The sequence below is a fragment of the Dromiciops gliroides genome, chromosome 1 (assembly GCF_019393635.1).
Source record: "Dromiciops gliroides isolate mDroGli1 chromosome 1, mDroGli1.pri, whole genome shotgun sequence".
In the NCBI taxonomy this organism is placed as follows: Eukaryota; Metazoa; Chordata; class Mammalia; order Microbiotheria; family Microbiotheriidae; genus Dromiciops; species Dromiciops gliroides.
This window is the reverse complement of record NC_057861.1, coordinates 527324152-527348266: the sequence shown is the minus strand read 5'-3', so window position 1 is coordinate 527348266 and position 24115 is coordinate 527324152. Positions and strand designations below refer to the sequence as shown.

Below are 24115 nucleotides of genomic sequence, written 5' to 3'. Positions count from 1 at the left end.
ACCATGACTGATTTTCACAGAATCAAATACTATCTGAGCCAGGAAAAAACTTTAGAAGTTATTGAAGGGTATAAACATTTATATAGCACCTACTATGTGCCAGGCACTGTTATAATGATCCTGGGAGGTAGGTGTTATCATCTCCATAGTTGAGGGAACTGAGGTAAATGGAAACTAAATGACTTGCTGAAGGTTACAATGCTAATAAGGGTCTGAAGCTGGATTTAAACTCAGGTCTTCTAGACTCCAGGCCCAGTGCTCTACTTGCTGAGCTGCCAGCTGCCTCTCCTTTTACTGATAGGAAACTGAGGGCCAGTCAAATTAAGTGACTTAGCCAAAGCTGCATAACTAGTTAGTGACAGAGCTGGGCCCAGAATGCAACTTTCTTGCCACCCAGTCCAGTGATCTGTCTTTCACTGTACTACATTATTCCCTCTTTGGTACTGACTGGCTTCCTTCCCTGCTAGTGTTTAAAGAAACATGTGTTTAATTTACATGCCAAAAACAACAGATGCCCAAAAAATGTAAAGTTGTGAGTTTATTGCATATGTAACAAAAATGAACATGACCTCCTGGGTCCAGCCTACTATACAATCACTGTTTATTTCCAGCTGGTTCCATAACCACATTAAATAGAACTAGTATTTCTTTAAATACTTTTGATTTAGACATAAAACGAAACATTAGTGTACAACTTTCACAAAATAAATCAGCAATAAAAACAGTGGGAAGAATAACAAGGATAGCAGCAATACTTAAAAACAAGACATTACAAAATAAATTAAAAAAATACATTATAAAGTGGTTGAGGAACAAAAATAAACAAATTAAAAAAATGTATACTGTGTCTCTGGGAGGCTGTGTGGAGCAGCGGGGGCTTGGGCACTGGCTCCAGAAGGTGTGGGTGATGGTGTTTTCTCTACAGAAAGGACTTGACTTGAAATCTCACGGATTTCATGACCACCTCAACCTGACTTTAGACCATACTGCTAAATAAGCAAGCTTACACTTTCACCATGAGAACTGATAATTTCTGCTTTTCAGAAATCAACGGGTCTTGGTTCACTTTCAACCCAAACATGAAGAGTCAGCCTCCTCTCCTCTTCCCTGTTTCCAACACAAGCAGAATGGTGGTTTTCCTACATCCCTGAGTGTATAGTGTAGGCTGATGACAGTTTGTGAAGGCAAGCCTGGAAAGTTGTACCCCTGGAGTAAGAGGGCATCGGGGTGAGGGAGTGGGGGGAGTTTGTCCTGCATCACAGAGGAGAAAGGCGAATGAGATCATGCTTCAAGATGATTTCACAAGTGCCCCTCCCTCTTCAAAGTGGATCCATGGGAAAGATATAAGGAGCGCTTACAGTTTACTTGCCACATTTTATTCTTTGGGAAGGTTCAACAAGGACTGAACCATTTCACAGGTTCAAGGTTCCTGGAGTTCAGTGTTATTTGTGATGATGGGACTGTTTGGAAGGAGACAACTGGGGCTCTGAAAAATTCTGATCACTTCAGGTAACATGACAACTGTGACACTCCAACAACCTTGGACACAGGTCTCCCAAAGCTGGGACTGGCTAATCTGACTGTATAGTTAATAACCTGATGCAGAAACAAAAGAGAGAACACCCTTCTAGATGTCGTTAGGAAGCTTTCTGATCTGCCTCATACATATAAGGGATACCAGATGCTGACCACTCAGGCCTCACTGGATATTCTTTAAAAGCCATCAGACTGGTTACAGAATTTTAAGAGGGTGGTTCTCTCTCATTGTTGCTGACACAGAGGAGGTAGTTTTATAAGCTGTCAAATCAAACAACATGTTTAAAAGCCTTTCAAAACATCTGCCATTAGTTTTTGGACTGGTAGGGAAATGGTTGGGAAATAATGAAAGGTATATTTTATATAATTTTTGAGGTTGCCACAAAGCTCTGGACAAAGCCTTTTCCTCTTCAGTTCTCAAAAGGAGAATTGTAGCAACTACTTGCATGTGATTATTTGGGCAGGACTCCCAGGAGGCAACCAGAAGAGATCATGCTTAATGGGACCATAAGCCAAGACCAACGAAGTGGACTACAATTCTGAAAGCCAAGACTTTTAATGAATTCCAAGGACCAGAAATTTGGAATAGTTTATCAAATCTTCCTATTACAGCAATCTGAAGCAATATCCTTTTTGCTTCTGAAGAAGCTTAATGGTCCAAAAGTGCCACTAAGGTCCTAGAACCTGTCTGAAGGGAGCGACTGTCCAAATCCTGCAAACCAGATTTGTCAAAGAAGTTATGCTTTCATACTACTGAGTTCCTTCCACTCCCTACATTAACTCACAGTATGCTCAGAGAGAAAGAACGACAGAAAAAAAAAATCAGGATTTGGAAGAGTAGGTAACTGCATATCATAGTTAATGAACTGTTCTGTTGCAGTTTAAAGTTATTGGCAATGTCAATGCCTTTTTATTTTTAAAGGGGAAAAAAAGGACAAAGTAGACTATTCCAGAAGGCGTTTTCCAATTCATCTCAGACCTACAGCTGAATCACAAGGCTTTAACCCATATACTGAACAGCTGCTAGATGTCTTGCTAATGAATTACCCTGGACTTGCCAAAAATAAAATAAAATAAAATAAAAATACCCTATACAATCAAACCTGTTGTTTTTAATTGAAATTTTGGCTTTCTGAAATCATGCCATTTTTGTTAAAATACTGTCTGATCTTTTGTGCAAATTGGAAAAACTGTTAGTGACTTATGGCCTGAACTTGCGCTGGTCTTCCTCTTATTGGGAAGCCATCTTGGCAAGTGAATTGAGTACCAATCTTTAATGGGAGCTCTTAAGACACTGGGGGAAAAGACAGATGTGGCACTGTGAAATCACCTCACCTCTGTTGATGACAGCTTTAATCACTGTGGTTGTCTCCTTTTCCCACTCCCTTCCAAGCTGCCTTTCAAAAGGCCAATGATTTTTAAGAACAGAACTCTGTTCCATAGTTTAGCTTTTAGCAATTTCCTCCCCAACAAATCGGTTACAATTTCAAGTCATACAATGGTTGCTCTATCAGGTAAGGTGGTGGCATGGAAATCACAGATTGGGGATTAATTGATTAGGTTGGATATGTGGTCTGTTCCTCATACAGGCTCCACTAGGTGGTGGTTTTACTGGAAAAACATTTGAAACTGGACAGACAGAAGGGACGAGGCCCTCTTCGGAAGAAAGAAAATTGTTCCCATGTGCAAAAAAGTTTTAATAAGCACCCCCCCAAAAGAACTCCCCCGAGCCTTCAGAAAAAGCTGCCTGGATTTCTTTGTCCTTCCCAAGGTGAACCCCGCTTCTTACCTAGAGCTTCTGTCTATGGCAGAGTTTCAGCTGTTTCTGCCACTCAAGATGCATACACTATGCAGTTTTATTTTCTGTTAGAAATTAATTGGTTATCCCTTCATAATGGCCTGCTACGGTGTGCAATTTGGAATTTCAGCTCTGGTAAGATATCCTGCATCTACTGAACTCAAAGGGGACCTCAAGGGGGCTTTGAGACAGAACAGCTGATTACATCTACCAGCTGCAAGTCCTCAGTTAAACCAAGCTCCATTACCTAACTGTAGGTTGATGCTCCTATAAAAGACCACAGGTCACTGACCCTATCACAATATGTGTTACATGTCTAGCAGAATATCCTGTGTAACCAAAGCCAAATGTTGAACTTGGCTGTATTTTATTGGATGGGTGATGGAAGGAGGGGGAGAGGGTATTGTAATAAAGGAGGAAAATATGGGTAGGAGCCACCGACAAAAGTCCCTCCCCCCAAAAAAGGAGGGAAGACAACCCTTTCCCCAGGGCTGTCTAGTGTTCCAATGCCTCAGCCAGCCTAGCAGGAGGCCCACAGAAAGCTTCTGAGCTTTTCATCAGGGGTCCATGAGCTCGTATCCATTTCCTTTGGTCTCTTCTTCACTCCACTGCAAACCCACATGTCTCTTCCACTGCCGTCAGCAGCTTCTCATAAAGCTTCTCATAGGACTCATAAGGCGGAATGTCAATCCGATTAAAGCTAGGCCAACCAGATAGAAGGAACATGGATTAGCACAGGGAGACGCTAGGGCTTGAGGATATGTTTAAAAGAACAAAGATGCCCTTCTTACCACCCAACTAGCTGTGGGAGTGTAATAATCATGTCTCTCTGGGAGGATGGAAAAGAAGTCAAGGTGTGCTCCTCAACTCCTAAATAAGGCAGGTTGTTTCTAATGTGAGGATTTTCTATCACATAGCCAAACAAATAAATAAAAAGAAATAGAAAAAAAAATTCAAGGTCTTCAAAATGTAAAACAATTGAACTATATAATCAGTTATACTGTTGTGACAAACCTCCCAACCTTGTGAGTATTTTCTTTCATAGGAGTTAAACAAAGAAAAAACCAACAAGAGCAACAACAAAAACTAAGGACACTGTTCATGTTCTTATCCTAGTCTGACTGGCAAAACATCTGGCCCATGACTCTACACCTCCAGAAACCTGGGAATAGGTTCATAAAGACAAAAGAAGTGAAATTTACTGCCAAAGTAGAAATTAAGTTGCATGAGGGAAGAGGAAAACAAACAACACAAATCTCTGAGAGAGATGGTCCACATGGACATTTGCTCCCATTTTCACTTCAGAAGAAAAGACTAGGATATGAAAAATTGTGACACAGATGATATAAGTTATTTTATTTAGTTTTTAGTGGTAAATAGAAATAACAACAGGTTTCTGTTAAGAAAAAGATAAGCTAAATGGCACCATGGGTCCCAATTAGAATGGGTATTTTGGGATGACTGGGAGCCCATCTGATTTTAAACACTACAATACTAAATAAGGCCTGTTATAAAGGTTGTTTCAAAAAGCAAATTTACAAAGTTCGTTAAATACTGAATAATATAATTTTGCTGGTAATACAATATTTTGCTCAGTGCAAGTGGCATCATAGCAAAGTGGACAATATGTAATTTAGTTAAAGATGGTTGCTTTCTGCAAGCAGAATGTCTGCATTGCAGAAAGTCATTGCCAACATAAAGTTTATGGATAATTTTTAAAAATTTAAATCAACAAAACCCATCAAAATGGTGGGCAAAATTTTGGGAAGAGAGAACCAATGATGCTAAATCAAGTGAAAGTCTGGTTCATATTAAAGACCTCGTCTCATGCCAAGACAAACCACTGAATCTGTAAGGAATGTAAGACAATGGCAAACAGGTATTGCTTAAATATTTTAAATCATTCCAGTGTCTTTTATTTAATTAATTAATTTATTTTTCAGTGAGGCAGTTGGGGTTAAGTGACTTGCCTAGGGTCACACAGCTAGTAAGTGTTAAGTGTCTGAGGCCAGATTTGAACTCAGGTACTCCTGACTCCAGGGCTGATGTTCTATCCACTGTGCCATCTAGCTGCCCCTCCAGTGTCTTTTTTTTTTTTTTTTTTTTTTGCGGGGCAATGGAGGTTAAGTGACTTGCCTAGGGTCACACAGCTAGTAAGTGTCAAGTGTCTGAGGCCGGATTTGAACTCAGGTACTCCTGACTCCAGGGCCGGTGCTTTATCCGCTGCGCCACCTAGCCGCCGCCCCCCCCCCCCCCCCCCCCCCCCCCGCGTCTTTTAAAAAGCCTTTGTATAATGGACACATTTCCATTACTGGACTTATCCTCCAATTCTGATATACACATAAAATATGTCATTTCCCATTTTCAAAGAAGACATGGTTGGCTATGAAGACAAAAGACATGTCAATAAAACACCAAGTACTACAGAGAAGGGAATGATATTTTCACCCTACTATTCCTTAATTAGAGTGAATGCTTACTAATTTCCAGAACATACTTAAGACCCTTCAAATCCATTTTCCTCCCATGCACATCTTTGCTCTTACCAGGTATGGGCCTTAGGAAGGTTGTCTGTATTTGCATCTATCAAGTGGATGGTAAACAGCCTTGGTCCTGCAGCGCCTGTAGAACCTTACAAACCGACATTCTAGTTAATGCACTTCAGATACAAATTTGTGGTATTTCTCAACCCCCTGGCTGTTAAGGGCCTGGGCTCTTAAGCCCCTAAGGCCAGAGAGCACACAGGCAACTGTGTGTTTTTTTTTGTGTGTGTGTGTGTGTGTTTCCTCAAACAGCCTGACATAAAGTTCATACATTAACATGGTTATTGGGTCAGTTTAGACTTGGAACAAACACTAGGGACAGTTACCAAGTGACAGTAATTTTAGAGTCGTCATATGAGAGGTAAGTAAATTGAGTACCTACTCAAAGGTTGAGACAAACCTGAAGTACTCCCAAAGACCAAAATTTCAGTGAGTACCACAGTTATACTTTTCTTCAAAAACCATTCTCCCCCACCCCTTTAAAAAAAAAAAATAAAACTTTGAGGAACAAAAGGACAAGAAAATGACTAAGCTGAGAAAAACCCTTACCATCTCCCTTCCCCACCAGCTTTTATGATTGTAGTGTTCAGTATGGATCAAATTCCATTGATTTTTCAGGCATATTAAAGCTCTTGGTCTAAGGATGGTTTGAACCACAGAAGCAGTGAATTTTAGGGACAGAAGGAAACTTAATGGTCATTTTGTCCTTCAGTTTCATTTTACAAAGGAGAAATCTAAACACCAGAGAGGGGAAACGCCCTACCCGAGATCACATAGCTAGAGAGAATACAACTGAAGCCTCCTGATTCCCAGCCTGGTGTTCCTTCTACTGTGCCAAACTGTCAGAGCCTTTTGGGAACTCTGTAGCAGAGGACATGAGGCTATGATTACAGGCATGCTATCAGAGCATTCAGAAATGGCCAATGGTGTACCTGAAACACTTTGTTTTCTTCCCAAAGAATTATTTTTGCCCATCCTTGAGAAAAGCTACAACACATTACTGTTCTTTGAAAGAGGAGAATGCTTGATACATTTCCTCTCTCTCTACTGGCCAGCATGTGTTCCAAAGTGCCCCTGGGGAACTATTTTGCTAGTTATCTGGAGGTCACTGGTGCACTGAAAGCTTACAGAAATCAGGTCTCTAAAAAATGTCCTGTCCATTTCCTCATGTGCAGGCTTTGTTCAAAGAAGTAAGCTCTGTCCTCTTGTGAGTGAGATTTTCCCCAATCCTTAGATATAAGTGATAATAGGCTACAAATGGTGACTTACTCATATAGTCTCTTTTAAAATATGTAACTTGTTTTTAATATTCTAATATTCTTATATATATTTAATATTCTAATATTCTTAATATTCATCTCTATAGTAAATTTATTTCTTGATCATTATAACTGATGTCCCTTGATCCTTGTGGTTAACCACATGATATTAAAAATAGCATCTTCTAAGCTGAAGGAGCCAATCAGCTTTAGAGAAAAAGTTACCAATATCAACTGTGCTAAATGAACCTATAGGTATTTGTCACACAAAGGACAGTGTGGGACCAATCAGCAGTGGAGATTGACGGATGTCGAGAGAAGGTCAAGAGAACTTGGAGTGACAAGTGTAACTTGGGACAAGAAAAAATATGTACCCTCTGTATTTTTTGATATATGAGCACTTGTAATCTTTTGTACATTTGGGAGGAGCCTGTTTAAGCCCTGAGTGGGTATAAAAACTACCAAGTCCCTGGGTTTGGGGTCTCTCAAGTCCTACCCTTGCCTGCCACCAGCTTTATTGTGAGATAGGCTCTCTCTCAATAAATCTATTTTCTACAGCTTGGAGACTTTGCTGTTTCTTTCCTTTGTTGGACTTAGAAATTTTCGTGCCACTGAGCTACTTTATACTTGGATCAAGTGGGTTTGATTTCACGACACATTCTTCCTCAAGTTGATAAACATTACCTTCAATTTTGGCATATTTAACACAGCCTGGATTGTTAATATGTGAGGCTGGCATAAGAGAACTGTTAGCATGGGAAAAGAATTTCTCTTTAGAAAAAAAGAAGAATACACAAGAAAACTGAGGTTAAGTATGTCTTCTTTGCCACAACGAATTGCAAACAATTTAGGAAGCTGGTCTTGTCTTTCTCTGGCTCTTAGCACATATATCAACACTCACTGTCTAGCTATGGAAATTGAGAAAGACAGAAGGGTCAGTAAAAAACAGAGAAGTTTTGGGGAAGACTCCATTTTGGTTATGTTAAATGCTTATGGAACATTCAGGAAGAGATGTCTACCAGATAGTTGGAAATATAGGATTGGAGTTCAGGAAAGAAATGAGGGTGGGATATACAGATTTGAGAGTCCTCACAAAGAAGCTGTAGTTCAGGAAGTTAGGTATCCTAGGTTAATGCATGAGCTTAACTAAGGTGAGTGATTCACTCTTTGAGAAGATTCTTTCAGTTGCCTAAGCTGAGGCTCTGTGCTACACTAGTATGTAGGTAGGTAATAATAAATCAATAACTAGTGTAGGTAAAACACATTATGACTACTGATATGATACTACTGATAAAGATACCAGTTATATGCTAATTTATTCATTAATTTCCCCTCCTTTTATATACCTTACAACTACTGCCATTTCAGAAGCATTAAAAAAATGTATTTCAAAAGTGCCTTTCTTATAATTTTGAAAACTTTTCTGCTTAATTCAATCATATATGAAGAGATATCATTGACCTTAAAGCACATATAATATGAAAGAACAAGCCTGTAAGAAAGGGTTTTGATCCCCCTGACAATGAATTATTGAGGAACAACTTGATTATAGAGCAGTGGAATCTTCCTCCCACAGGATCTCTGAAGACATGATAACCATGTGCGAGGTGCTACAATGAATAGGTCACTACACTAGGAGTCAAATGTTCTCATTGTTGTTAAACAATCTTGAGTCATAACATCTCAGTTGCCTCAGGTACAAAAACATTGGACTAAATGATCTCGAGGCCCCTTCTGCCTCTTACATTGTAGGAATCGATCTGGAAACCAAGAGGATGGACTAGGACATCCCTGGCACTTTCATTGGCTACATGACTTTGCAGTTCTACCACCAGGAATAGTCTTGCTTCTTTATTTCATGGGACTATTCCTCCATTTGGTCACAGTTCAGATCTGACAAAAGAGTGCCTGGCACATACTAAGCACTTACTAGGTAGTGGCTGACTGTCAGTCTAGTACACTCAGTAGTACTAGCCATTTATTAAAAGCAAAACACACATTAAGTTGGAAAAAAAAAAAGACAGTTCATAAAACAAATACAAATCCCAGCCCTTCATGTCATTGACTTAAAGAAAAATTGACTGAAAGACTCATTTGACCCCAGCCCACACATCAGTCACCTTGCAAAGCCTTGAAGCCTTGGAGAGGAACCCGTGTTGAACCAGTCACAAACTGCAACAACCTGGCTCTCCTTTCTTCATCAAATGTCTCTACCGCCTGCCAGAACCACTTGACAATATTGCTATCTGCCATGCAGTGCTTGAGACGGGTATTTGACTTCCAATCATTCAGGTCTATTTTATCCAGGCCTCCTATTATGAGCTGTGAAGGTGTTAAAAGAGAATTACTTCAAACAGCAAAAGTAAAAGGATGTGTTGTAGCTTAGAGATACCCAAAGAACTGAACTTTACTCCAAAATGAAATACTTCAACCAAGAATTCTGTTCCCAAATGCCAGTTCCTCCATGAAGCATCCCCTGACCCTCACTGCTCTTAGTTCCTCTCCAGATCTCACACCACATCATTTTGTCCTTTTTAATGCACTACAATTCTCTGTATAGGGTCTATAAGCTCCACGAGGTAGCAACTATATCTGAACTATACCTTATATCAACCTCAGGGATACTGCACATCATAAAGACCTAATAAATGTAGAATTACAAAGACCAGTCATGACTCCAGAAGACTGATGACCAAGCAGGTTTCTGCCTCTTGGCAGAAAGGTGATGAACTGTATGTATATAATGAGATGTACATTTTCAGGCATGAGCAATATAAGAATTTGTTTTGCCTATGTTATTGTTTATTGTTTTCAGTCATGTCCAATTAATTCTTCGTGACCTCATTTGGGGTTTTCTTGGTAAAGATACCAGAGTGGTTTGCTGTTTCTTTCTCCAGCTCATTTTACAGATGAGGAAACTGAGGCAAACAGGGTAAAATGACTTGCCTATACTATTAAGTGTCTAAGGCTGGATTTGAACTCAGGTCTTCCTGAATCCAGGCCTGGCATTTCATCCTCTACACCACTTAGCTCCCCCTGACTATACTTTTTTTTTTTTTTTGGTGGGACAATGGGGGTTAAGTGACTTGCCCAAGGTCACACAGCTAGTAAGTGTCAAGTGTCTGAGGCCGGATTTGAACTCAGGTACTCCTGAATCCAGGGCCAGTGCTTTATCCACTGCGCCACCTAGCTGCCCCCTATACTTATTTGTTACAAGGGAGAGTTTTTATTTTTGGTGGTGGTGGTGGTGGTGGTGGTGGTGGTGTGTGTGTGTGTGTGTGTGTGTGTGTGTGTGTGTGTGTGTGTGTATGTACACACTGACTGTGACAAGAAAGGAAAGAAGGAAGAAAGGAAGGATGGATACATATGTATATTTTGGTGAGGCAATTGGGGTTAAGTGACTTGCCCAGGGTCACACAGCTAGTAAGTGTCAAGTGTCTGAGGCTGGATTTGAACTCAGGTCCTCCTAAGTCCAGGGTCAGTGCTCTATCCACTGCGCCACTTAGCTGCCCCAGGATGGATATTTTTAAAACACAGAAGAAAGAAATTCAAAAGGGGACACAAATGGGGCATTAGTACTACTGTACTACATTTAATAAATGCTTTAAAATGTGATATTGAATAGATTCACTGTTTCATTTATGTACAATTCTGTTCCTATCCTAAAAAGTATATGGAAATGTTCATGTTTGTTGAAGTTAGTCAAGTTTATAAAAGGAGAAAAATGTAAAACTGAAATGTATAACTGAAAGCAAACAGTCCTATTCAAATAAATATGAACTGAACTTATTTACACAGCAAAAACCCTACGAATAAATATTGTGCCTACTACGTGTCATTATAATCCATCTGTTTTCCAAATTAAAATAGAAAAATATGCTCTGGGCCCATTATGGTATAAGGGTGAGCATAGCTTCCCTCTCAGTAGATGACATGAGATCACTGTACTGCCAACAAAGAGGCACTGGGCAAAGGGGAACAGAGTGAGTTTGAGATGCCTATGGAACATCAGGGTAGAAATGGTCAGAGTGCCAAAGGAGAAGAGGAGCTCAGCATAACAGGGGAAGGAGTGAAAAGAAAAACATAGGTGGACTTCAAGGAAGCATGGTGGTAGAAGAAAGGGAAAATGGAGAAGATGTGGAAATTTTATCATAAATGGGATGGGAACATGGTACTGATCTGCAAACCATAAAGCTTTCTCTACTGACGTGTTGGCAATTATTATTATTACTACAAATCAACAAAATTCATAGTATCATGAGTTGGCAAGTATCCCCATTCGTAATAATTAGTAAAAGTCTGTGAATGCTAGACTATTCCCTGTGAGGAGCCAAAGACAGATATGTACATATACTCTATATTTATCCAATGATCATAAAGAATGTTATTCTGTTGGTTTTTTTTTTTTTTTGGTGAGGCAATTGGGGTTAAGTGACTTGCCCAGGGTCACACAGCTAGTAAGTGTTAAGTGTCTGAGGACGGATTTGAGCTCAGGTCCTCCTGACTCCAGGGCCGGTGCTCTATCCACTGGGCCACCTAGCTGCCCCCAAGAATGTTATTCTGAAGAAAGCATAAGGTGGGAGTTGGGGCCTTAATCCTCGTTGAGGAGACAAAAAATAAAGAGGTAAAGTGAACAATAAACAAACATTGCCATCCCAAATGCTAGGTCAGAGGAACCTGGGCAGTACCAGGATGTGCTTAAACATGTCTACTGGCCATAGTAAAAGGAAATATTTTATGCAGGGGACAGAGGAGAATTCCATCTGTTAACTGCTGCCTTTAAGTTTCACCCTTCTCTATAGCTGGCCTCTGTCCATGATCTACACCCAGTGGATGCCAGACATTTTCATCAAGCAGGAATGTCCTTGTGCTTTTATACTGCACTGGGACACGAGGACTCAGTGGCAATAATACACATGCAAGAAAGAAAACTAAGTGTGTAGGGGGCAGCTAGGTGGTGCAGTGTATCGATAAGGATTCAGGAGGACCTGAGTTCAAATCTGGCCTCAGACACTTGACACTAGCTGTGTGACCCTGGGCAGGTCACTTAACCCTCACTGCCCCACCAAAACCAAACCAAACCAAACCAAACCAAGAAAACTAAGTGTGATTATGTAGCAAATATAATGAAATAGCAAGTGTGTCTACATGATGTACTTTAGTTGGGATATCAGAAGGAGCTGTGGAAAGAATGAGGTGGGCTTCCAGAAAATTAAACCTTACTCCTTAGTTCATCTATAAAGTTTGCTCCTGTATAATTATTATTTTACCACAGCGGTGTTCAAGATGCCATATGAGCCTTCATTTCCTTGAAGCAGAAAAAGCTAAAGGGTAACTTATTAATGTCACCCAAATATTACTGCTATGAAGGAGGAGCCTGGCCACTTCTCCATTTCCAACCTGGAGTGAAAGAGACTGGTTAGGCAGAAGACCCTTTCTTGACTATGAGGGCAAATTTTTTTTTTTTTTTTTGGTGAGGCAGTTGGGGTTAAGTGACTTGCCCAGGGTCACACAGCTAGTAAGTGTCAAGTGTCTGAGGCCAGATTTGAATCCAGGTCCTCCTGAATCCAGGGCCAGTGCTCTATCTACTGAGCCATTTAGCTGCCCCTATGAGGGCAATTTTAAGCCCATGAAGAGAAAAGGTCTTAAGATTCTTAATGTTAGAGGTCATTATAATGAAAACAAAGGAATGCCTTAAAATGATTTGGATAGATTGTTGGCTTAAATTCAGTGCTTTCCCCCATGGCTGATCTTGCTACCACATGCACAAATCCACTACCTTCACCTACCTTCGGGCTCCCGTAGCAGTGGTGTGTGACACCACTGTCACCAATTTCAAAGGGAAGGCACAAAAGCAGCATGGGTGTTAATAATGATTTGACTCGATCAAAACAGAAGAAGAGTGAACCCCCAACCCAGTTCTATAGGCTCTTTAATGCCATGACCTGGCCCATCACTCTGACTAGAGATAATGTACATACCTCAAGTTCCTTCTGGTCAAAAGGCTTTAGTAAGTGTTGGGGGATGAGCTCATTAAATCCTTTTTGAAGTGCTAGGAACTGAGCTTCTATTCCTCTCATAAACCTCCAATTTACATACAATCTAAAACAGAAAAAGCCCCAAGTTAGAGGTAGCACAAAACAGGGTAGGAATGCTTTTTTCCTCCAATGACGGTTAAAGAAATCTTGACATGTGATGTCAGAATTGATAAAAGCAAGCACTGCAGGTAGAAAGCTTATAGGCCTCCCCAATCAACCCCGCCCCACCCCCCACCCCACCCCAACTCTCCCAACAAAGTTTGGTAATTATTAGTTGAACTGTCAAATTTCAAGTACACCAACTAATACCTCCACATTTCCAAATGCTTAGGTAGAACTGGACTACGAGAAGCTAGCCTGGTCTTAACTGTGATTACTATAGCCTGTCCTGACATTTCCAAGTTCATTTATATAAAAATATAACTCAGAAGCAAGAGAAAAATATGCAGCCATTCTACAACTTAAGGAAAGAGGAATGACCCTTTAAACATGATAGGTGTTTATAGAATGATTTACCTTTAGTAAGAGGCAGAAAAAACAGGCTGCAATAGAGATTAGGGTCCAGCAGAGCATGTGGTTCTTTGTCTTGTGTCATTTTCTAGTGACCTGCCTGTGTCTGAGGGGGTCACCGTCACAATGGAAACTGTAGTGTGGCTGTGGTGAGCGAGGTTACCCCTGAGAAGTCTGCCTTCCAGTAGGACACTGCTAGGACACAGAAATCCATTCCATCCTCCCTACCTGTGCACTAACAACTAAAGAGCCACCTATATAGCCTTTTCCCACTTTATCACAGGGTCATCACTTCTTTCTCCTCCCTGGGGCATGGATGAAGTGTGTCTGTTTCCTTTAGAGCCTTGCTAGGCAGGGCTGTCACAGTCAGCAACCACAGGGCGCTGGATCCTAGGACCTCTTGAGGTCTCTTCTGGTAAACATGACTCTATGGAAATGGGAGTGGAAGGAGCAGTCAGACTTCAACTAGAGGCTTGGTTTGTTCCATGATACTGTAAGCAACTTGAGGGCAGGGACCAAGTCTAATCTAAACTTTGTAAACAGGGATTCGTACAGTTCCATGAACCCTTTAGGTGCCCAACATATATTTGTTGCTGCTATTGATGATCCTGCGGGTATTACCGGACATATTCTTTCTTGTTCTCCTCTGTAACAGGAACATTTCTACCATTTGGTTTGAGCTCATGTTGAAGAATCCGCCCAAAAGCATTATGTTCTACGCAGAAAGTGTGATCCAACACAGGAGTGATGTCATTCTCTCTGTCAAAGTCAAAAGTACATGCTAGTTAGGCCTCTATCACGATTCTGTTTGTTTATTTAGTTAGTTTTGAGTTCTAAATTCCATCCCTCTCTCATTCCCTCCCCCTCCCTGATCTGGTGAGCAATCAGATATAGGTTATACTTATGCAATTATATAAAACATTACCATATTAGTCATTTTATATAAAAAGACTCAAGAAAAAAAGAAGAAAATAAAAAATAGCATGCTTCAGTCTGTGTTCATTCAATATCAGTTCTTTCTCTGGAGGTGGATAGTATTATTTATCATTAGTCCTTTGGGACTGTCTTGGATCATTGTATTGCTGAGAGTCATTAAGTCATTCACAATTGCTCATAGAATACTAATGCTGTCACTGTGCAGAGCACTACGAAGTGTTCTAACAGGAAAAAACGAGTACTTGTCTCGTATGGGGTTTAACCTATCTGGGGAAACAGAATACCCCGTAAGGTAGTGGGGTACTGTGGAAAGAACACTAGACATGGGGATTAGGAGGTCTGAGTTCTAATCACAGATCCAATATTAACCAGCAGTGTGACTGAGTAAGTTACAATTTTATTAGGCTTCCATTTTCATCTATAAAAAGTTAGGCAGATCATCTTTTTATTTTTTTTAAAAAAGATCATCTTCGGGGGCAGTTAGATGGCGCAGTGGATAGAGCACTGGCCCTGGATTCAGGAGTACCTGAGTTCAAATCCAGCCTCAGACACTTAACACTTACTAGCTGTGTGACCCTGGGCAAGTCACTTAACCCCAATTGCCTCACCCCCCCCCCAAAAAAAGATCATCTTCAATGTCCATTCCGACTGTGAAAAATCTATGTGATAAAACCATAGAACACATCTACAAAGTCACCTATCAGCAGGTGAAAATTAATCTAGTACAACCTAAGCTTGTAAATGCTATGGAGGTGGTGTGTGAATGGAGTCAAGAGGGGATGCTACAACTGTGAAAGCAAACATTTTAATAATGCTTGCCAGCCAAAGAAAAGACCATTCAGATTTGTCAGACTAAACTGAAAAGTCTTTAACTGTATACTTAGTACTTGATTTTTCTATTTACCGTGTCTAGAATGGTATACTAAAATGCAAACCGCAGAGAGGATGGACCAACACTTCCAATAAGATGCTTTCCTTCTTCCTATTTCATTATAGTACATAATTACAACTGCAGTTCAAATGGAAAACTATGAAATGAAACATGGCCTCATCTGGAGCTGATTCATTAATGAATTAGTGATTCCTGTTCAACTCCTTTACTACTCATCCCAAGTACGCAAATACACAATCACTACTACCGAACTAGGGACTCTCCAATTCTATGAAACAGATTCACTCATCAAAATGTGTAGCTCTCAACATTTTGTGGGTAGCACCTATAGCTTTGGAGAGCATATGTCTGAGCAAATCAAAAAGTAAAAATTAATTTTGTGGCGACAACTTCCTTAAGCCTTACTGAAATAACAATTGCTCAAATTTATATATTGCCTTAGGATTTACAAAGTGCTCCTCACAACAACACTATGAAGTAGTCAGAGCAAGTATCATTATTCACATTTTATAGCTGAGGAAGCTGGGCCTCAGAGAAGTCAAGTCAGTAGACCAAATGGACCCATGGCTGCAAAGGGCTGGAGCTGGGATTCAAACCTACAATCACTGATTCTGAGCCCCCCTGCTCTTTATACTCTATCACTTTGATCAAGTACCATGGCATTGCAAACCTAGGGTCAGGGTTTAAACTCAGCAAATCAACAAAAAGAAGAAGAAATTGGACTTGAAAAAATCTGATCAAATACCAGCAAATATATTTAACCATCAAGTGTTCAGGCTAAATATTTTTTCTTTTATAAATGTAATCTATTACACCTTTCCTTTTTATTCTCCTCCACACAACTTATTCCTGTTTCTCCTTTCTCTTGAGTGCCATTCTCACAGCTAAAAGAAATCAATGAGAATTGCTATCTGTTTCCATTAAGAGGAGAGTCTTGGACTTTAACCATCTGCAAATACACAGTACTTACAAAATCCAAACTAAGCTCTTGTGTAGCTCTGGGTCAACTGATTCCAAATCTGATAGCTGAATGGGTTTCCCCAGCAGCTGTTTGTAGAAAGGAACTGTGAAACCTCCATTGATGTAGTGTCCATGGAACACAGCCAGACCCATTATCCGACCAACAAAGTGAAAATAAGACAAATGATCCTGCAGGGGACACCAAAGAGCAAGAATTGATAAGAAGCAACACTAGCTACATACTGACATCTTGTGGTTTGCTGTCTCCATGCTAGTAAGGGAACATGGCTGACTACAATCAAAACAATAATTTGAGATCTTCCTAGTTTCATTTGTTCTTTTATGTGCAAATATAAGAAAGCTGTGGAGAATACTAAAGCATATATTTTTAAATTATATTTTGGGAAGATTCCCCCTGACATAATTCTTCTTTTCCCTATTCTCCCAATGTGTTTGTATGGGGAAGAGAAGTGAGAAAATTAATCATAGGGGGGAAAAAGTTGTCAAACCTTATTTAGTAAGTCTTTATATATCAATAAGATGGTGAAAATAATAACCTTAAATACCCCCAAATTTCCAACAAATTCCTTTTAATTAGTGAAACCAATTTTTGGCTTAGATTTTGGATACTTCAGTCAATTTATTATGATCGCTTTGAGTCCTATCAGTGGAAGCCTTCAGGTTGTAAAGCTTATAAAACCTTGACTTAAAGTGATAGGTATTCCTCTACATTAACCACCCACGACATCCAGAAACCGCTAGTACTTGTGGGCAATAAGTTTTCAACGTTTTTATAAGATTTCTAGTTCCAAATTTTTCTCCTTAAGTCACCCCTCCCCAAGACAGCAAGCAATCTGATATAGGTTACATATGTACAATCACATTAAACATATTTCTGCAACTTGTGGGCAATAAGTACAGGAATATGGATATATACCTTTTTTTGTGTGTGGAATAACAGAGTCCAGTACTTATGAGCCTAGGCAATATGATTTCTTTGATGAACATAAGAATATCCACTAGCCAGAATTCTCTCAAATAGCCATAAAGAATGTGACATGGAATAATTCAGTATATTTACTGTTCTATGCAAAGATAAATCACCTTCAGATTCTATTTACTAAACACCTCTCAGAAGTACAAAATGATCCAAGTCTCTAACCTAAAACCAGCCCACACTTAAAAAACTTCTAATGCTCTTTTACTTAGCATGACCTTTGAGTAAGTTATTTATTGACTAAATTCAAAATTTAATTGTATGGTAAGAGTCAGCCTAAAGAAATTCTGCCAATTAAACTGATCTGCACTATATTTACTAATACTTACAGGATTGATTGAAGAATCTGGATTGATTTGCAGCATGTAAATATTATCTGTGGAATACTGGAAGAGTCCATAATATGGATTCAGCATTTCATGGCACAGTAAATAGAGCCACTCCCTAGGGATAAAATAGTATTTCAGTCTACAATGGAGCATTTTCATCTTTGAAAAGTATCTATCCAAAAGTACCCATTCCTAATAGAATTCAACTTGCATCAACCATGAACACAAAATTCAAACATCCATGTTGATAAAAAGAAGAGTCAGTTATATTACCCCAGAACAGAAAAAAACCCAAACACAACTTTTTTTTTTTTGAGCAGGGCAATAGGGTTAAGTGACTTGCCTAGGGTCACACAGCTAGTAAGTGTCAAGTGTCTGAGGCCAGATTTGAACTCAGGGCCGGTGCTCTATCCACTGTGCCACTTAGCTGCCCCCTGGTGCTTTATTCACTGCACCACCTAGCTGCCCCCCAAACACAACTTTTGACCTCAACAACTCAGTATTTACTAGACATATCTGTTGATAATAACAGTAGGTATTCTGGGGGTGTGGGAGCATGAGGCCGAGGGAAGATGAGAGTAGAGAAGATACAAAGCAAACAGCAGAAACAGATAGATACTGCTTTCAATAAATTTTCTCAAAGAAGAGAATTCTGTGGCCTAACATGGGTGAGATTATTCAGCCCTATTCAGATGGATTTTAAAAAACTAAGACAAAAGAAAACTGTCACTGAAACTCATTTCTGAAATAGTTGAAAGTGCCTGAGTATTTTAATCTATATGACTTTGATATTTGATATATTTATATAGTTAAAGGATTTTAAAACACTAATTTTTCTATAAAATGAAACTGTTCAGGCATTATGTTTACTTTAAAAGTATTCGGGGGGCAGCTAGGTATGCGTGGATAAAGCACGGGTCCTGGATTCAGAAGTACCTGAGCTCAAATCTGGCCTCAAACACTTGATACTTACTAGCTATGTGACCCTGGGCAAGTCACTTAACCCTCATTGCCCCGCCAAAAAAAAAAAGTATTTGATAGATGCAAACATGAGGCCATTTTGAAATTCAAAAAGCATTCAGTGAGCAAAGCACTGCATCATGTGGTAGGGGAGATAGGAGGAAGAATAGGAGTCCCTGCCTTCATAGAGCTAACATTCCACTTTGAAGCTATCAAATCAACACGAAACATCACTCTACGAAATGGAGAAGCAAGCTGGCCAGGAAGATCTGGGTTCAAAATCCTGCTTCTGACACAAACTGGACCGTAGTCACTTAACTTTTCAGAGCCCTGCACAACTGTTGAAGACTATGCATTAAAGATGTGTTGCTATCTACATGAGTGGAGGGAGTTCCCTGCATCGATGAAACTGCTAATTTGAACTCCCTGCCTCCCCCACTATACCGAAAGTCAGTCATGACAAGTGTTGGAGAAATAATAAATTAAGTGCTACACAATGCAGAGAAAGATCATTTATGATTGAGGTGGAAAAGTTGGCACCTGAACCAGAACCTGAAGGAAGAAAAGGATTTCAACAAGTAGACGTAGCTCCTCTAGTCTCAGGTAAGAAGAGAAGGTAGACCACATGGCTCCCTTTCCTGCTGTGTGTGCCCTGAGAAGAGGCTTGGCAGCAGGGCAACTTCCATCGAGCACATAGCAACTCCCCCTGCACCAGAAGACCTCCCACTGCTAAGGCCACCTGGTCTGTAGCTTCCAGTGAGAAGAGGAAGGAGACCTTCCTCTGACCATGAGCTTAGCATCCCCATAAAAGGAGGAGCAACCTTCCCTTTGACCATAGGTCTTTCATCTCCTGCTCTATCTGTCCCTTGAGGATAAAGAGGAAAGTCTCATGGTGGGAGTGTGAGACTTCCTTCTCCTGCTGTGCCATTTCAGAGGGAAGAGGAATACTGAAACAAGGCCTCCCACCTGATCTCCTGGATGCTCTGGGCAGGAGTGGGGCCTTTTATGCATTGATGATAAATATCCTCACACATGATGATACCCCACATATCCCAGCGATTCTGAGTCCCTGTAGGTCATCATCCCCCATTCCCCACCTCCTATCAACTGATTCCTTATTCCCAATCCCCTCAACCCTTTCACCCCAAAGTTTAAACAAACGTCACCCACCCCCCCTTCCACTGTGCCCTCTGGAATGCCTATTCCACAGGCAAGACTTCCTTTCATCCTAACTCTTTTTCTCTCCTACTCCTATCTACTAGCTATTACTGAAAGTAGATTCTTTGCTGATGACTCGGCCTCCCTGACTACTCTCTCCAGCACTGGCTGAACCTTCCCACTCATTCCCTTCAGCTCACTGGTCAAGACAGGGACTTGGAATGCTTCTTAGTCCCACAGCCACTTCCAGAATCTTCTACCTCCATCACTCAGTAACCTGTCCTTCTCTGAGGCTCTCCCACCACATCAAAATCCCGGTGCCTGTTGTCCACAGGCCTCCAGGTCAATCCCCTGTCTTTCTCCTGGCTCACAATTCTTCTCCCTTCTCCAACACTCTGCCCTCACACCAGGGGACTTCAACATACATACTGACTCTCCCCCTCAGACACCCTAAACACTCTTAACTACTCTACCTACCCAATTCCCATGACCTATTCCTTCACCTTGGCCCCACACAAAGATGGTCATATCTTCAATTTTGCTATCTTCCACAACATATCACCTCCATATTCAAGAATTCTGAAATCCCCTTACCTGACCATAATCTATTGGGTTTTCACCTCTCTCTCTGCCTTCCCTGACAAAACCCAACTTTTTCACTGCACCATGATCTCCAATCCCTAGCTACTCTCTCCTCTTTCTCCCATCTTGAACTCTTGGTGAGTGAATTCAACTCTCCACTGTCCTCTTTTTGAGTCCCTAGCCCCCTTCTCATTTCAATGATTGCACTCTGCCAAATCTCCTATCACTCATACGCTGTCTGCCATTTTCTCCTCCTTCATTCTTGTCTCACGTGAAGAGGTGGCTTTATTTCTCGATTTTTAAAAAAAATTTTTTTGGCTTTACTTCTTAACCAAAGCAAACCCTCCTACCTGAACAAATGATCCCATTTCATCCTGTCTCCTCTAACAAAATGCCTCCTCTGTTTTGCCTATTCTAACATTATATTCAATCTCTCCCTGACTACAGGCTCTTTTCCTGCTGCCTACAAACACGCCTATCTTCCTGATCCTCAGAAAACCCTCACTGATCCTTCCATTCCAGCTAACTATCATCCCACCTCTCTTCTGCCCTTCGTGGTCAAACTCCTCGAAAAGACCATCTCTATCAGGGGCCTCCACTTCCCCTCCTCCACTCTCTTTTTGACCCTGACAATCTGGCTTCTCATTTCATCTTTCCACTGAAACCACTCTCTCCAAAGTTACCGATGATCTCAATTGCCAAGTCCAATGGCCCTTTCTCACTCCTCCATCTCCACCTCTCTCTGAAGCCTTTCAGACCACTGATCACCCTCTTCTCTCTAGGTTTTCAGGTCTCCACTCTTTCCTGGTTCTCCTCCTGCCTATCTAACTATCCTTCCTTTCATCTTAAATCTTTTTCTCAGTGTCCTTTGCTAAATCTTCATCCAGATCATGCTCCCTCACAGTAGGTGTATCCCACAGGATTCTGTCCTGAGCTCTGTCCTCTTCTCCCTCTAAACTACTTGGTGATCTCATCAGCTCCCATGGATTTAATTACCATCTCTATGCTGACAATTTTCAAATCTCTCTTTCCTGCCCTAACCTCTCTGGGGACCTTTCGGACATCTCAAACTGGATGTCCAGTAGACATCTTAAACTCAACATGTCTTTCCCCCTAAATTCTCCTTGAGTCCCACCTTCCCTGTTACCATACAGGAAACAGCCACCATCCTCCCAATTCCTCTGGTGCAGGCCCTCATCACCTTATACCTGGATTACTGCATTGGTCTGCTCGGGGGCCTGCCTCCCTCAAGCTTTTCCACACTCTAATCCATTTTTCATTCAGCCACCAAAGGGATTATCCTAAATCAAAGGTCTGACTGTGTCACCTCACTCCTCTCCAAGCCCTACCCCACCCCTCAGTAAACTGCAGTGTTTCCCTATTGTCTCAAGCATGAAATACAAAATGCTCTGCTTGACATTCAAAGCCCTTCGTGACCTGGTCCACTCTGATCCTCTACCACCTTTCTCCCTGCCGATTCTTTCATCCAGTGACCCTGGTTTCCTGGCTGTTCCAAGAACAAGACGCTCCAGCTCTCAGCTCCAGATAATTTCTCTGGCTGTTCCCCATGCTTAGCATGCTCTCCCTCCCTCCTCACTTCTGCCACTGGCTCCCATCTTCTAAAGGAAGCCTTTCCAATTCTATCTTAATTTTAGCATCCCTTCTGTTAATTATTTCCTACTTATCCTGTACAGGGCTTGTTTGTGCATATTTGTTTGCTTGTTATCTCTCCCATTAGAATGTACACTACTTATGGGCAGGCACTGTCTTAAGAGATTGCCTCTTTTGTACCCCTGGCCCCTAGCACAGCACCTGGAATACAGTAGGTATTTAATAAATGTTTACTGACTGACCCCCTGACAGCTAGGGGTCCCAGTAGATAGAATGCTGGGCCTGGAATCTGGAAGACTTGAGTTCAAATTTGGCCTCAAGCCATTTACTGGCTGTGACCCTGGGCAAGTCACTTAATATGTTCTACCTCAGCTTCCTTAACTGTAAAATGGATATGATAAAAGCGTCTACCCCCGTGGCTGGTGTGAAGATTAAATGAGATAATATTTATAAAGTGTTCAGCACACTGTCTGGCACAACAGGCCTTTAAATAATGATATTTTTGAAAAAGGGGGAAAAAAGGAATGTGTTCCAGACATGCTTGATAGGTTATCTAAATGCATGTAGGTCAAGAGGACAGGAAGCAAAATGGGATTAAGAAAGAGAGTCGTATTAAGGGTAGCTAGTAGCTTACTGGACATTTCCAAATGGATATGATGCAAACATCTAAAAACTCAATGTGTCTAAAACACAACTCTGTACTTTTAAAAAAAGAAAGAAAGAAAGAAAAAAGAGGGAAATGACAAGTTTCTATTCTATGTTGATTTTCTTTTGAAATGCATAATAAATCTAACAGGTACCTTTCAAAGCTATCCTACTAGTTTGTCCTGTTTTCTGTGCTTTAAAAGAATGCTTCAATGCCCAAAGGGTGATAAAGCTGTGCATACCCTTTGACCCAGCAATACCACTTTTGGGTCTTTTTCCCAAAGAAATCATGGAAAGGGGAAAGGGACCCACATGTACAAAATTATTTATAGCTGCTCTTTATGTGGTGGCAAGGAATTGGAAGTTGAGGGGGTGCCCATGAATTGGGGAATGGCTGGACAAGTTGTGGTATATGAATACAATGGAATACTACTGTGCTGTAAGAAATGATGAGCAGGAGGAGTTCAGAGAAACCTGGAGGGTCTTGCGTGAGCTGATGATGAGTGAGATGAGCAGAACCAGAAGAACACTGTATACAGTATCATCAACATTGAGTGTTGATCTACTGTGATGGACTATATTCTGCTCACCAATGCAATGGCACAGAAGAGTTCCAGGGAACTCGTGATGGAAGAGGATCTCCAAATCCAAGGGGAAAAAAAAAAAGAACTGCGGAGTATAGATCCTGAATGAAGCATACTATTTCTTTTGTTTTTGATGCTGTTGTTTTTTTCTATTTTGAGGTTTTTCATCATTGCTCTGATTTTTTCTCTTATAACATGACTAACGCAGAAATATGTTTAATGTTATTATGTGTGTGTGTGTATATATATATATATATATATATATATAAAACCTATATCAGATTACCTGCTGTCTAGGGGAGGGGGGAGGAAGGGAGAAAAATCTGAAATTGTAAAGCTTGTATAAACAAAAGTTGAGAACTATCTTTACATGTAACGGAAAAAAAATAAAATACTTTATTAATTAAAAAAAAAAAGAATGCTTCAATTGCTCTATTTCTTTTCTTGTTTTTTCCTGAACTACCTTATCCCCAGCACCCCTGTCTCACCTTTTTTCCCATTGGGGAAAAAACCCTCCAAAAATTCTTGTAACTAATTAGTTAAGCAAAACAAATCCCCACATTGGCCCTGTTTGACAACAGATATCTAATTCTACATCTTAGTTCTATCACTTCTCTCTTGAGAATGTTGCTTCATCACTAGTCCTTTACAATCATGGTGGATGACTACATTCATCAGAGTTCTTTCAAAGTGGTTTTTCTTTACAACAGAATGCTGTCATTATAGAAATTATTCTCCTGGTTCAGCTTCACTCTATATAAGTTCATGTTAGCTCTT

General features: G+C 40.6%; 1 protein-coding gene across 3 annotated transcripts in view; it reads right to left on the bottom strand.

The window, feature by feature from the left end:
- Nucleotides 1-523: 523 nt before the first annotated feature.
- SMURF1 (SMAD specific E3 ubiquitin protein ligase 1) overlaps nucleotides 524-24115 on the bottom strand; it is a 115537-nt gene continuing 91945 nt past the window's right edge. For 2 of the 3 annotated variants that reach the window (XM_043970216.1, XM_043970238.1), the window contains exons 12-18: nucleotides 17799-17913; nucleotides 16483-16661; nucleotides 14306-14443; nucleotides 13118-13238; nucleotides 9257-9458; nucleotides 5881-5965; nucleotides 524-4034 (exon numbers count right to left, since the gene is read on the bottom strand). In XM_043970216.1, coding sequence (XP_043826151.1) covers nucleotides 3935-4034; nucleotides 5881-5965; nucleotides 9257-9458; nucleotides 13118-13238; nucleotides 14306-14443; nucleotides 16483-16661; nucleotides 17799-17913 — 940 coding nt within the window. In that variant the 3' untranslated portion in view covers nucleotides 524-3934. The remainder of the gene's footprint in view (nucleotides 4035-5880; nucleotides 5966-9256; nucleotides 9459-13117; nucleotides 13239-14305; nucleotides 14444-16482; nucleotides 16662-17798; nucleotides 17914-24115) is intronic. The other variant, XM_043970227.1, reaches the window with a different exon arrangement.